This window comes from Galeopterus variegatus, unplaced genomic scaffold (genome assembly GCF_000696425.1).
Source record: "Galeopterus variegatus unplaced genomic scaffold, G_variegatus-3.0.2 Scaffold1157, whole genome shotgun sequence".
NCBI lineage: Eukaryota > Metazoa > Chordata > Mammalia > Dermoptera > Cynocephalidae > Galeopterus > Galeopterus variegatus.
Window position 1 is genome coordinate 121,386 of NW_007727268.1, and position 14,175 is coordinate 135,560.

General features: G+C 36.8%; 1 protein-coding gene across 2 annotated transcripts in view; it reads left to right on the plus strand.

Annotated features, from left to right (window-relative positions):
- The first annotated feature begins 8,243 nt into the window (after positions 1-8,243).
- The window catches only part of LOC103592480 (hydrocephalus-inducing protein homolog), a 144,774-nt gene continuing 138,842 nt past the window's right edge, over positions 8,244-14,175 (plus strand). Inside the window, exons 1-2 of one of the 2 annotated variants that reach the window (XR_550664.1) lie at positions 8,244-8,392; positions 10,113-10,238. Coding sequence is in view for 1 of the 2 variants with exons in the window: in XM_008575221.1 (XP_008573443.1) it covers positions 8,258-8,392; positions 10,113-10,238 (261 nt within the window). In the remaining variant the exon portion in view is untranslated. The remainder of the gene's footprint in view (positions 8,393-10,112; positions 10,239-14,175) is intronic. The other variant, XM_008575221.1, reaches the window with a different exon arrangement.

The window sequence follows — 14,175 nt, forward strand, 5'->3', positions numbered from 1 at the left end:
GGAAATTCTTTAAATTTTGTTGAATTTTGTTTCACAGCCCAGATATAGTCTTTTTGGTATATTTTCCCTGGATACTGGAAAAGCATGTGAATTTGTAGTTTTATGTCTTTTGCCATGCTTGGAACATTTTCAGCCATTATTTCCTCAAATACTTCCTCAGCCTCACCTTCTTTCTTCTCTCTGTCTTTGTACTCTGATGATACGCATTTTAGATCTTTTGTTATAGTCCCACAGATTCTAAAATTTCCTTTTCCTCTCTTTATAGTTTCTGTTTCTTTGCTGAGACTTCCTATTTACTTGATGAGATTTTCCACTGCATCATTTGTTTCAAGTGTGTTCATAATTGTATGTTGAAGTGTTTCTGTGATGGCTTCTTTAAAGTCCTTCTCAGATAATTCTAGCATTTGTGTCCTCTCCGTGTTAGCATCTGTTTTTTGTCTTTTCTCATTTAAGTTGATATTTTCCTGGTTTTTGAAACGATGAGTGATTTTGTATTGAAATCTGGGAATTTGGGGTATTATGTTGTGAAACTCTTACCTGAATTGTCTGTTAGAGCAATCCCCCTCTGACACCACTCCAGTGAGGGAGGGTGGCACTGCCTCATTACTGCCAGATGGAGAAGGAAGTCCTGTTTCTTCCACTCAACCTTTGTTGACACACAATGGAAGAGGGACTGCTTGTTACTGCTGGGAGGACCAGTAGGCTTTTGTTAATACTACTCTGGCTGAGATGGGTAGGTGTACCTCATTAAGTGCTCCCTATGTGGTCTCCACTGACACTGCAGGGTTTTGGTAAACATCCTGACTCTCCATTAAGCCTCCTATGATATCACTCCAGTGAGGCAGGGAAGGGTTGCCGTGTTACCACTGGGTGGAGTGGATGTCCAGGCTCCCCACGTGTTCTCCACTGACACCATGGTGCACGTGTGGGGCAGGGGGCATCATTTTCATTACTGCCTAACAGGGATGGAAGTCCGTACTCCTCACCTGACCTTCTCTGAAACCATATTGGCAGAGGGGTTGGGGCACCTTGTCACAGCCTGTTGAGGGTGAAAGTCTAGGTATTCCACTCTGCCTTTGTTGATTGGGTTGGAGGTGGGGCTGCAAATTTTCCTCTAGTTTGTGGGGAGTTGAATGGTTTTGTCTAAAAGTTTTCCATCATGCTGGGCTGTTTCTTTTTCTTGTTTGTTTTTTGCTAAAAAGAGAATGTTTTTCTTGGGACTTCTTTTAATTGTACCTGTTGACCTTTCCAGATTGTTGGCTTGTCTAGCACCTAGTGTGAGGTATATAAGGCAAAAGAAAACTAAAGGAACTCACCACTCTTTGCTTCCTTGGGTCTGAGGTCCCTAGCTGGTCTGCATTCTTCTCTCAAACTTTCAGTCTTCTTTTTATTTATCGTACATGTAATGTTCAGAGTTTTTAGATATATTTAGTGGAAGGAATATGGAAAGGTATGTCTATTCTATTTTATCAGTAATGGGAGTCCCTGGCCAGTTTTTAAAATGGCTTTAGTTTATTAATATTTTTAATTATGAAAATTTTAAAACATGTAAAAATTTTAAAAGTAGTTTAATCCAGCTTCAACAATTTCCAGCATTCTATTATTTTTGTTTCATCTGTCTTACACACACGTGCACACACACACACACACACACACACACACTTTTTTTTCTGGATTCTTTTAAGTAAATCTCAGAAATGGTTTCTCTTTACCTGTAATTACTTCACTAAATATTGCTAAAAGATAAGAATTTTCTTTTAAAAAAATCATACCCACAGTACCATTACCCTACCCAACAAAATGAACAATAATTATTTTATAAGTATTTTAAGTTTATTTACATATGTAGTAAATAACAACAACAGCACCATTAATCTTTTGGAATGTAAATAGTTTGATAGGAGTATTACTTAATGAATTAAAAAATAAAAATATTTAATCCAATGAGGAATAATTATTCTATATCCACCCTTATATTTGGTTGCTATAAAAATCTTTTAATTCATAACCATTCTCTCTCTTTTTCTCTCTCTCATGCTATTTATTAAATAAACCAGATCATTTTCCTATAACATTTTCCACATTCTGTATTTGGTTTAATTGTATTCTTACAGAATATACATGTTAGCGATCCTGCATCCTGGCTGGTAGGTCTAGAGGCTTAGTTAGATTTAGGTTTAGATTTTTGTTAATAGTACTGCATAGGTAGTGCTATGTAACTGTATCACATCAGGAGGCACATAATGCCTGTTTTTCACTCTTTTAGTGTTAAGATTGATCTAGAGGGCTCAGCTGTTGTCAGCCTGATTGAACTGTTATGAAGTTCTCCAGCAGCATCTTACCTAATTTATTTTACCATTGATGATTCTTCGTTTCACTAGAAGCTGCAAATGGTGATTATTTTTCTGTCATTTCTTACGCATTTATTAGCTGGGATTCTTCTGTGAAGAATAATTTTCCTTCATCAACTATTTGATGATGGTTAACCTACAATGCAATTTGTACCGAAAAAAAAAAAAAGTGAGGTATAAATGATTGATTCTTTCCTTTTGTTATTTCCAAAATAATTAGTTTGGTGCCCTAGCAACTTCCAGAGATAACCAATAATACTTTTTAGTGTCATTTGAAATTCATGTTTTTATGAACTAATTCATTATAGACTTTTTTTTTTTTTTTTGATGCTCAAATTGTCCCATCTTTGGTGAATGGGAACTCTTTCAAGTTGTTGTGGGTATGATAGAATGTTCCAAGTCTAACGTGATTGCAATAGCACTCGACTTTGAATTACCCATTTCTCCAGGGAGCTGTGGTTCCTTTGAGTGGTAAAGGGTATTTGGAGATGACAGTCAAGATCCCTGAACTGTCATTGCTACTGGTCTTTCATTGCTTCTGGGATTTTTCAGTGAGCAGGTTATTTAAAAAGAGAAAAGCATGAGTTTGCACTCATGTTTTTTTGTTTTTTTTTTTTGTCTTTTGTCTTTTTCCGTGTCCGGCAACAGATCGCAACCCTCAGTGTTGCCCCCGGACCGGACCGGGGACCGGCAACGGGATTGCAACCCTCGGTGTCGCTCCCGCGCCTCGCTCAGCCAGTGAGCGGGAACCGGTCTGTATGTGGGATCCGAACCCTCGGGCGGGAGCGCCGCTGCGCTTCCCAAGCGGCGCACTTATCCAGTGCGCCACCGGGCCGGCCCCTGCACTCATGTTTTAAATTTAAATATAAGATTATAGAATTTCTTAATATAAGAACTTCTTTGGTTTTATACTTTTTAAAGTGCTGAAATACTTGGTTCCTAACAATATTGATGTAATTACTTACTTGTTTTAAAAATATTAACACTAAATTATGACCAACGTAAGACTGCTGAATAAACAGTAAGATTTCTCTGCTGTCTCTGTTTTTACAGCATGTCCCACTGAGAATGTACAGTCAAAATATTGTGTTTTAAGGTCAGTTGGAATATTTTTTTCTCTTTGTGGTTATGATACCAGCTTGATATACAGTAAGGGTCATTTGTTTCAGTTTTCAATTTTTAAAAATTGATTTTTTTCTGTCATCTCTTTTGTTTTTGATATGTAAAACATTTACATGGTTCAAAGTCAACACTATACAGTGAAGTACATTCAGAGAAATCTTTCTTACATGCCTGTCTCCTCTACTCTGTTACTTCACTCCCCCGATAGATAACCACTCTCACTAGTTTATGTATCATTTTATATTTTCATCAGTATATCATTTGAATATGTTCCTAAAATAGGAACTGCTGGGTCAAGTGTACATGTATGTGGAATTTTGCCAGGAATTTCATATCACCATGTTTTTAGCTCTTTGTAACTATAATTGTATAAGCAAAAATGAGAATTTAGCTTCTTTCATGAATTTTTAACGCATGTTGTTCTTTAATAGAAGGTTTTAAAATATCCAGATGAATGGACCTTTTTTGTTTTGTATTTTTAATTTCTAGTTTTATTGTATTGTGATCAGATTATTGTTTATATAGAACTTACTAATATTTTCCTTGTTTCCTAATATATTATCAAATTTTTTGTGACTGGTCCATTTGCTCATGAGACACTTCATTTTCTAAATCTATTTAATATATTCCTAAATCTATTTAATACATTATATTGTTCAATTCTTTTATGGTCTTATTTTTGTCCACCTGACATGTCTTATACTGAGAGTAGTATATTAGACTCTCCTATTATTTATTTCTCCTTATATCTCCTGAAATTTCTGCCTTATATGGATGTTTTTTGTGCTGTTTGATACATAGATTCGTAACTGCTACGTCTTCATTTTGAATTATTTTATCACTATAAAATATTCTTGTTTTGTTTAATTATTTTTTAATTCTATTTTTAAGTCAGGATGACAATCCCTCTTGATTGTTTCTGTTGTTGTCACCACTCAGAGACAGAATGGGGCCCCCAACCAACATTCGATTTGGACGTCAGGACTGATAATACCACTCATGCACCTAGAAGATATGAAAAGGTTATTACTGGGGCCGGCCCGGTGGCGCACTGCTACAGTGCGCTGCTTGGGAGCACGGTGGTGCTCCCGCCGAGGGTTCGGATCCCACATACAGACCGGTTCCCGCTCACTGGCTGAGTGAGGGGCGGGTGCAACACCGAGGGTTGCGATTCCGTTGCCGGTCCCAGTCCGGTACGGGCGCGACCCTGTGGGTCGCGATCTGTTGCCCGACACAAAAAAAGACAAAAAGGGCAAAAAAAAAAAAAAAGAAAAGGTTATTACTGGGGCCGGCCCGGTGGCGCACTGCTACAGTGCGCTGCTTGGGAGCACGGTGGTGCTCCCGCCGAGGGTTCGGATCCCACATACAGACCGGTTCCCGCTCACTGGCTGAGTGAGGGGCGGGTGCAACACCGAGGGTTGCGATTCCGTTGCCGGTCCCAGTCCGGTACGGGCGCGACCCTGTGGGTCGCGATCTGTTGCCAGACACAAAAAAAGACAAAAAGGGAAAAAAAAAAAAAAAAGAAAAGGTTATTACTGACATAATGGGGCTTTCTGGGAGAGTAGGTCAGGTTCCCAAGCAAGTTCAAAAATATCTTGAAAGAGTTGAAAAAGGATGCTGTTTTGACTTTTTTCATGGTTGGGGTGGGGCTGTAATGAGGATTCCCATGCAGTCTGGGCTGTGTGTTGTTTGAACTTCCTACCAGCACCAAAGGAGGGAACATCTGGACTCTCTTATCACTTTGCCCACATGTAGGATAGAGAGGAAGGGGAGTCATAGGAGTTGAAAACTCTTAGCAGTCATCAAAAATAGAAACATAGTCTTGCTTTTTGGATCACTGTATTTTTGGGTGTGCCTATTGTATACATCACAAAGTTGGATTTTTCTTTATGATTCCATTTGGAATATTTTTTTTCTAATAGACAAGTTAATCCCACTCACTTTTATTGGTATATCTGATATATTTTGTCTCCACTGAATCATATTTTATATTACAATGATTGTGTGTATTTCACTTGATTTGTTGTTTGTCTTTATTTAGTGTGTCTCTTTCCTTTTCCTAATATTTCTTTGGGTATTTAGGAAGGTTTATCTTTATGTTGCAACAGTTTTCTTTGTATACACGCCCTTTATAGTGCCTATCTGAGGGTACTTCAAGAAGCTCATGGAAAGATTTGTATTATCTTTCAATTCGATTTTTCCATGAACTTTTTGAAGTACTCTTGTATTAGTTATCTATTGCTGTGTAACATAACACCCAAAACTTAGTAGCTTTAAACAGTGCGTCAAGACTCTAGGTGTGGCTTAGCTGGGTGCTTTCTACTTATGGTCTCTCATACAGTTCCAGTCAAGCTGTTGGCCAGGACTGCAGTCATCTCAAGGCTTAACTGGGGCTGGGAAATTTGCCTTCAAACTCATTTATGTATCTGATGGAAGGTATCAGAAAATCCACTTCCCGGGCCGGCCCGGTGGTGCACTTGGTAGAGTGCGCCGCTTGGGAGCGCGGCGGCACTCCCGCCGAGGGTTCGGATCCCATGTGGAGACCGGTTCCCGCTCACTGGCTGAGCGCGGTGCAGACGCAACACCGAGGGTTGCAATCCCGTTGCCGGTCCCCGGTACGGGCGCGACACCGAGGGTTGCGATCCCGTTACCGGTCAGTAAAAAAGACAAAAAGGAAAAAAAAAAAAAAAAGAAAATCCACTTCCAAGCTCACACATATTGTTGCTGGCAGGCTTGGTTCCTCAGTACATGGGTCTTTCTATAGATTTCCTGAGTGTCCTCACAGTATGGCACCTGGTGATCCAAGAGAGAGCCAGAAGGTGCCCAAGATGGAAACCACAGTGTTTGTATAACCTAATCTCAGAATGACACCCCCAAACTTATGCTGTATTTTATTTATTAGAAGTGAATACTTAAGCACGGCCACACTCAAGGGAAAGGGATTACACAAATACATGAATACCAGGAAACAGGTATTATTGTCTGCCATCTTAGAGGAGGCTTTTGCCTTAACTTAAGTATTTATACTATCTGGTCAGTTAGACTGCTATCTGTTACATGTGTGATAGTCAATGGTCTTATTCTACTTTCTGCTATCTTTCTCTTTTTTCCTTTCCTTTCCTTTTCAAATTGCATTCTTTCTACCTTCTCAGAAAATAAAATGTTTGAGTATATTTTCCTCATGTCCTCAATCTTGTTTTAGTCTTAGCTCTACAGTTAAACACATAAAATGTTCATGGTCAGGTTTTTTTTGCTGAAATTCTCCGGTCATCTTTTGATTGGATGAAACCCATCCTCTAGCAGATTCCTCAGGAAGGAACCACGTTTACAATATCCCCCAAGTTCATATTCATGTTCAAACCTTTTTTCGTAGCCTTGATAATTAAGAGAGAGCTCTGCTATATATGAGATCCTTGGCTCACACATTTTTCGAAAATGCTGCTCCATTGTCGTCCAACTTAATTGGTTGCTTTTTTAAAGCTCAGTGACATCTAAAGCTCTTGCCCTTTTAAGTTATTTTATCTTTTTGTCTGAATGCTATGAGGATTAAAAAAAACCCCAAAACTTTAAAGTCTAATAGTTCTGCTGAGATATGACTCAGAATTAATCATCCTCAGTCAAGTTTCCTGGATACTTGCTGGGCCCTTTGATTGTATTTTATTTCTGGAAATTTTTCTTGGATTATACTTTTAAATAGTAACTCCCTCCCAGTACTTTCTATGCTTTTAATGGACTCCACTTATAGCGTGTCTGACCTTCTTGACTGTCTTGTATTTATTTCATTGGCTGCCATCTTAGAGGCTTTCTATCATAATGACCCTTTTTCCTTCTTAAAAAATTTATATTTTCTTGGGTGTTTTATTGCTTTATTTCAGTGTACCTTATTATATTTTTATTCAGATCTATTTTCTTTTATACCTCTCCTTTCCCCATGTTTTGATTTGGTAGTGCCTTACTGTCTTGTGAGACTTTTAAGAGTTTTGGGGTTTTTTTTTTAATGTGTTTTATCAAGCATTTTTAGTTCTGTGTGTGTGTGTTTGTTTTGTTTTGTTTTGTTTTTGCGCAATGATCGAATAACCTAGCCTGTTGTTAATGAGATGAGAAATCTGTACCTAATCATAGATGGGTTCCTGAAGTTGCAGATGTCCTGCCAGAAGTCTGAGGAAGGATGTACAAGAGGGAGATGTCATATTTATTTGATTCAGAGATAGTGGGTGGCTGTTTAATGGCTTATTTATGACTATAAACTTCAAAACTTTTCCAGAAACTTCCTTTTCTCCATCTTATCTCATGCTGTCTATTTTGAGTCTCTGCCCAGCTGTGAAGACCTAAAGCCTGTGTTTATTCCATTTGAAGGGTTGGTTGTCATTAGAGAACTTTCAAATAAGTAGGTAAAGTAGCAAACTATTTAGTATATTTATTGGGCAGTGTTTGTTTATCTCATTGGGAAGATAAAAGTGGCAAATGTAAGAACAGCTTGTATTTCCTTGTCTTCCTGAGCTTAGTCTGGAATCCTGTAGTCTGCCTAAAATGGATCCTAGATTTTGGGATAAGGATAAATTAAGACTAGTCACATGGAACAGATTCCTTAAGATATCTGTCCCAAGAATTTGATGTATTTTTAAAATCAGTATTTACTAAACCTTCCTGAATTTGAAAAAGCTTTAAAAAAACCAAAAGACAAACAAACAAAAACAACAACCTACATTCAGGAATTAACTGTATTTGTTCTAAAACTTTTTTTTCCCTGTTAGGTGAACAAAGAAAATAATAAAAATAATAAAATGACAAGTAGAAGACTTGAGGAGTCCATGGGGGCTGTTCAGATGGGATTAGTCAAAATGCTCAAAGGATTTCAAAGCAAGGTTTTGCCACCCCGAAGTCCAAAGGTGGTTACAGAAGAAGAAGTAAATCAAATGGTAACGTATCAAGGAATTTCTATGTAAAATACCTAATTCAGTCTCCTCAAGAGAACGACAGTTTCTACTTGGCATTCTCAGAATATCAAATAGAGAATTATTGACTTATAAATATCAATTTAGTTAGCAGGATAACAGAACATAGGCACCTTTAAAAGACTGGGAAGTTTTGATATTGCATACATACTTCAAAGTAGAGGCTTGAATTGCTCAAATTAGTCATTTGACATAAGACTCTACAAGCAAACTATTAAGGTTTTCTAAATATTAAGCAGAACCATGTGAAACTGTCATTTGTGTAATTCAGAGCAGTTAAATATCAGAATTTAATAGGATCCAAGCCAATAATTTATTACCTGTTGATTGGCAAGAGTTATTTTTGTTTGTATATTTGTAGAACATAGAGCATTAAAATAATGACTAAATGGTATCTAGGAAAATACATAATTTTTTTGTCCTTTAAAATAAAAAACCAATAGCTTTAATGGTTTATAATGATTTGGTGAGAATCAAATGTAAACTACAAGCTATAGAAAATATTAATAAAAATTTACAGGGCTGGGGATAGTATTTATTACATTTTAAAAATGAATCTCAAGTTGCGTTTCAATTAGAAAAATAAAATCAATCATCATTCTCTTTTATGGGAGTTGTATTTAAAGAAAGTTTTGACTTTTTGCTTTTAAGACTTCATTATTTTAATTTGTATCACAAAATAGCCAATGCCTCTTTTATAAATATTTTATAAATATGCCTTAATTTAAGTGAGTTCAATCAGAGAAATCAAATTTGTAGGAAAATAAGCATTTTTGAAGAGCATTGACTGTAACCCAAAGCAAAATAAATCAACTAAATTATATACCCCTGAATGTTTAAAAAAGTCTTAGCATATAAAGCATTATGGCCAATGATCATAATTTCCTTGTATATAAAGTAGGCACTGGAACATGTGAACATTCTAGAATGACAATAACTAAATAATAATGATTGGTTCTGGCTAACCAATACCTTGTTGGGTCAGTTTTATTTAAATACTAGGTTACATGTTTTTCTCATAACACAAGAAAGTGTTGAAGCATTTTGTGTTCTTATTTAGGTATGTGAATGTGACTGGCTGCTAGATCTGATGATTAGCTTAGAACTCTTTCAAAACAAGATCTAAGCGTGCTCGTGATTTCTAGCAAGTTCAAACTCATTTCTAAGTAGTGCTATCACACATCCAAGATCCTTTACATTTTTAAGATTTTTCTTTAACATGATATAACATGATAGTTAAATACCCCAAATCTTTGCTTGCATGTTGTAACTTCAGTAGAGAAATAGAAGTATTTCAGACTCCTTAGCTCTGAACCCCCCAGGTGATTTTACAAACTTACAGTCTTATGTTTAGATGACTCTTCTGAGCATAAATGTTAAGCTCTTTAGACATGTTTCTGCGCAATTTCTTGACTTTTTTCTCTTAGGTTCCTTTGTGTGATTCCTTCAAAATCGTAAGGAAAAAGCAACCACATGTCATTTTGAATTACTGTGTAAAGACCTCAAAAGTGCATGGGTATTTCTCTTATATAATTTAGTTATTTTAAATATTTTATTAGGAACTTAGTGGCATTCTAGAACTATCCTGAAAGCTGCAAACACAAATTATTCATTACTGGCACTTATAAAAACAATTTTTCAGTGTAACCACTTATGAATCTTTGGCTCCTGTTTTAAATTCTAGTTGACACCCTCGGAGTTCCTGAAGGAAATGTCCCTCACCACAGAGCAGAGACTGGCAAATACACGGTTGATATGCCGACCACAGATCATCGAACTCTTAGATATGGGGGAAACAACACATCACAAGGTAGCTGCTTTCTGTTATACTCACATATAAAATAGCCCCTAGAACAATGTGAACATTTCAGAACTACAATAAGTAAGTAAAAGTCATTGCTTTTGAGCTAACTAACTTTCGTTGGGTTTATTTTATACATTCCTCTCCTATCTCTGTTGATCTTAATATTTGTGATTTGGTATGGTAAAAATTATGATTAATAAATGCAAATCTCTTTTAAAATAACTTTTAACTAATCACACTAACTAGCTACTTCTGGACAATATATGACATTATTGTTTACAGGGTAGTACAGTTGACCCTTGAACAACACAGATGTTGGGGCACCAACCCCACCGCAGTTAAAAATCCACACATAACTTTTGACTCTCCCCAAACTTAATTACTTAACTGCTCACGTACCTTGTGCTCTTTCCCCCAGGTTGCAACTGTGCTACACAGTGCACTCGGAACCCCGCACTGGTGGGGCATGCATGGTTACTTAAGTAGTAGTTAACTACTAATGGCCTACCAAACAGTAGGTACTTACTTAACTGTGTAGGTATATCATGCATTCAATTTCCAATATATTTATTGAAAAAAATCCTCATATTAGTAGACCCGCAAAGTTCAAAGCTATGCTGTTCAAAGATTTGCAGTAATTCCAAGAATTATATTAGCCAAACCCAATTAGGTTATCTTCCTAGAATAAAAAAAAAATCCCTCTTTACCCGAGCTGCCCACTAGAAAGGAAGAAGGTACAATCATTTATTAAAGTAGGCATTTGTTCTCCATTCTGGCTTGTTTCCAATAACAAATATATCCTTTAAAAGAATAGCTATTTAAAAATGTTTCTACACTCAAATGTAAGCCATATATTCTAGGCTTTAGGAACATACTGTTATAGAAGAAGGTATTGTTTGCTACTTTTTAATTAATTTCTTAAATTATATGCTTCACTTTTTTTATGCTTCACACATTTTTGTGTGATTAGCCCCCTCTCAAAGGGTTCCCCAGCTATTCACCCCGCAGGAGGAATGTGTCCCTGCAGCATTTTTGCTCTCTGCTACACCATTGCCTCCCGTCTCATATCTGCATAAAATTTGCTGTTCTGGGCATTGCTAGCTTTAGCTATTAGTTCTTTCTTTTCTTTCCTACAACCACTCTCCAAATTTGAGGAGAGGGAACATGGCCCTTCCCAAACTAGTTCATCGTAATTAAGATATATTTTCTCTTTCCTAAAGGCATAACTAAGACCAGACTATGAGTATTTCTTGGTGTGTACTATTTGCATGTGTATTTTAATGTATTTTGACTCCTGTTATGAAGGGCGAGGAAATTAGATACTTTACTACATTACACCTTCTCTCCTCTTTCTGCTCTCTCAACTCAGTTATTTTTACTTCATATTCTGGAATTTAACCATTTATTTCTTAGCTGGGTGACAAGCAACGTCTACTAATTTCTTCAAGAAATGCTTATGGAAAGTGCATTCCCTTGGTCTTATGTGTTTGGTAGTATTTGCATATTGCCTTTATTCTGAACTGCAGATTTATTAAATATAAAATTCTTGAGTCACAAATTTTCTCCATAACAGCTTTGTAGAGGCATTTTCCCTACTACCTTCTAGTTTTAAATGATGATATGCAGAAGTCTGTAGCCAGCTTGATTTTTGCCCTTATAGAGAACTTTAACCTTTTAGCCTGTGTGCCCAAAGATTGTTTGTTCATACTTAACGTTCAGTAATTTTATAAGGATATGACTACATTTTTCCTGAGATACTGTGTGCCCTTATTTTATTTCTAGAAAGTTTTTCTTGAATAGTCGAGTATTTTTTCATACCATTTTTGGTTTTCTTCTTTAGGAGCATCAATTATGAATTTGTTATACCTTCTTTGTCTGACATTTTAAACTTTCTGTTCATTTTCATTTCATTGTTGTTACATTTATCAGGCTATCTTCTGTGTCCCTTACTGTGAGCTCTGTGTGCGTTTCTCTTACACTTTTTTCTTGAGCTTGACCAGCTCAGTAGATCAAGGTTGTCTCACTGCATTTCACACTGTTAGTGTCTCCTTTTTATTCCTTTGTATCTGAGATACTACCACTCCTTTGGTTTTCCTCCTGTTTCACCAGTTGCTTTTTTCCTGTTTGTTGGATCTTTCTCCTCTTCCTCATCACTAAATATTGGAGCTCCCAATGTTTGGTACTCAGACCTCTTCTTTCTCTTCTAAATTCATTCCTTAGATGACCTCTTCTAGGAAAAAGGCTTTAAATTATATTTTTTGATGATTACTTTCATATTTATCTCTCCTGCCTCAGTCTGTTCCTTAAACTCTGAATCATATATTCAGCTCAATGTATAGTTGGCAGCTCAAACTTCACACACATAAAATCTAATTTTGTTGCTTTGCATTTCATTCCTATCTGTTTTCTCAGACCAAACACTTCAGAGTTGTCCCCGATGTCTCTCTTTTTCTCAGATTTTATAATCTAATAACAAATGCCATAAATTCTGCTTTCACAAATATATCTTTAATCAACCCACTTCTCACTGCCTGCTCCACAACCATTCCAGTTCAAGCCACCGTCATCTAGACTGCTGAAGTAGACGCCCTGTTTCCATCTCAGCCCTCCCCCCATCATCAATGCTCCACAAAGCGGTAAGAGTCTGCTTTTAAAATGTAAATCAGGACATGTTACTTTCATGTTTAAAACCATCCAGCAGCTTCCTGTTACTCTCATAATAAAATCTAAACTCAGTCCCACAGCTTCTAAGGTTCTGCGTCATCTGGTCCAGCCTTCCTCGGGGACCTCTTTTCCTTCCTCTCTCCTCCAGCTCATTCTCTTCTAACTGCGCTACCCTCTTGCTGCTCTTGAAACACTCACAGGTGATTCCCACTTCAGGGACTTTGCACTGGCTGTTCCTTCTAACAGCGCTGTTCTCTTCTCTCAGATCTGTGCGTGACTTGCTTCAGATCTCTTCTGAGATGTCATCTTCTCAGACAGGCCTTCCCGTGACTATCGATCTAAAAGAGCAGCTATCCCACGTTCATTCATTTCCTTGTCCTGTTTTCTTCATAGCCTTTTCACTCCTTGACTTCATTTTATACATTTCTTTATTTTTCTTGATTTCCTCGAGAATGTCAGCTTCGTGGGGCCAGGGACTGTGTTGGCTTTGCTCACTACTAGGAGGGTACTTCAATAAGTTCATGGAAAGATTCCCATTATCTTTTAATTCTATTTTTCCACAAACTTTTTGAAGTACTGTCATATATTTTTAGCATATGGAAAAGAACTTGGCAGGTATTGGAAACACTATTTATTGAATGAAAACATGAATTTATATCTCTTCTAACTGCTTATATCTTCTCTACATTCTTGAATATTTGCTTTGTGCCCTTTGGTTTTCTTCTGTTATGTTCTTTGAGCTTATGGTAAAATGGTGTAGTTAAGATTTTTATTGCTTAATGACAACACTTTTCTGGTGAATATTCTTTATTTGCCACTTTTATTGTTTTTTCTTTTTTTTTTTCTTAAGCACTTTTTTTGTAGATCCTGGCTTGATTATCACTATGATTGCTATTGCTAATCATCTTTTTTTTATTGAAACATGATTGATTATACATCTTTGTGAAGTACAGAGTTGACTATCAGTATTTGTGTACAATATGTGATGATCAAATCAGGATTATTAGCATATTCAACATTACAAAACATAATTGCTACTTATCTTTGAAAGGAGAGAATTCTTCTTGGACTTCTGTTTGACAGAAGTTAATGTTGAGGCAGGGCCTGGGTACTGTCCCAGACCAGCTGGAAATCTCCATCATTATCAATGCAACTCTTTATGAAAGAGGATTGTGTGTGTATTTATTTGGAAGGGAAATGAGAGAAAGGGCAGAAGAGTGACTGAGTTTTGTTAGTCTTTTCTTCTCCACAAACAATAGAGTTAGGGCTGTAGGGACTC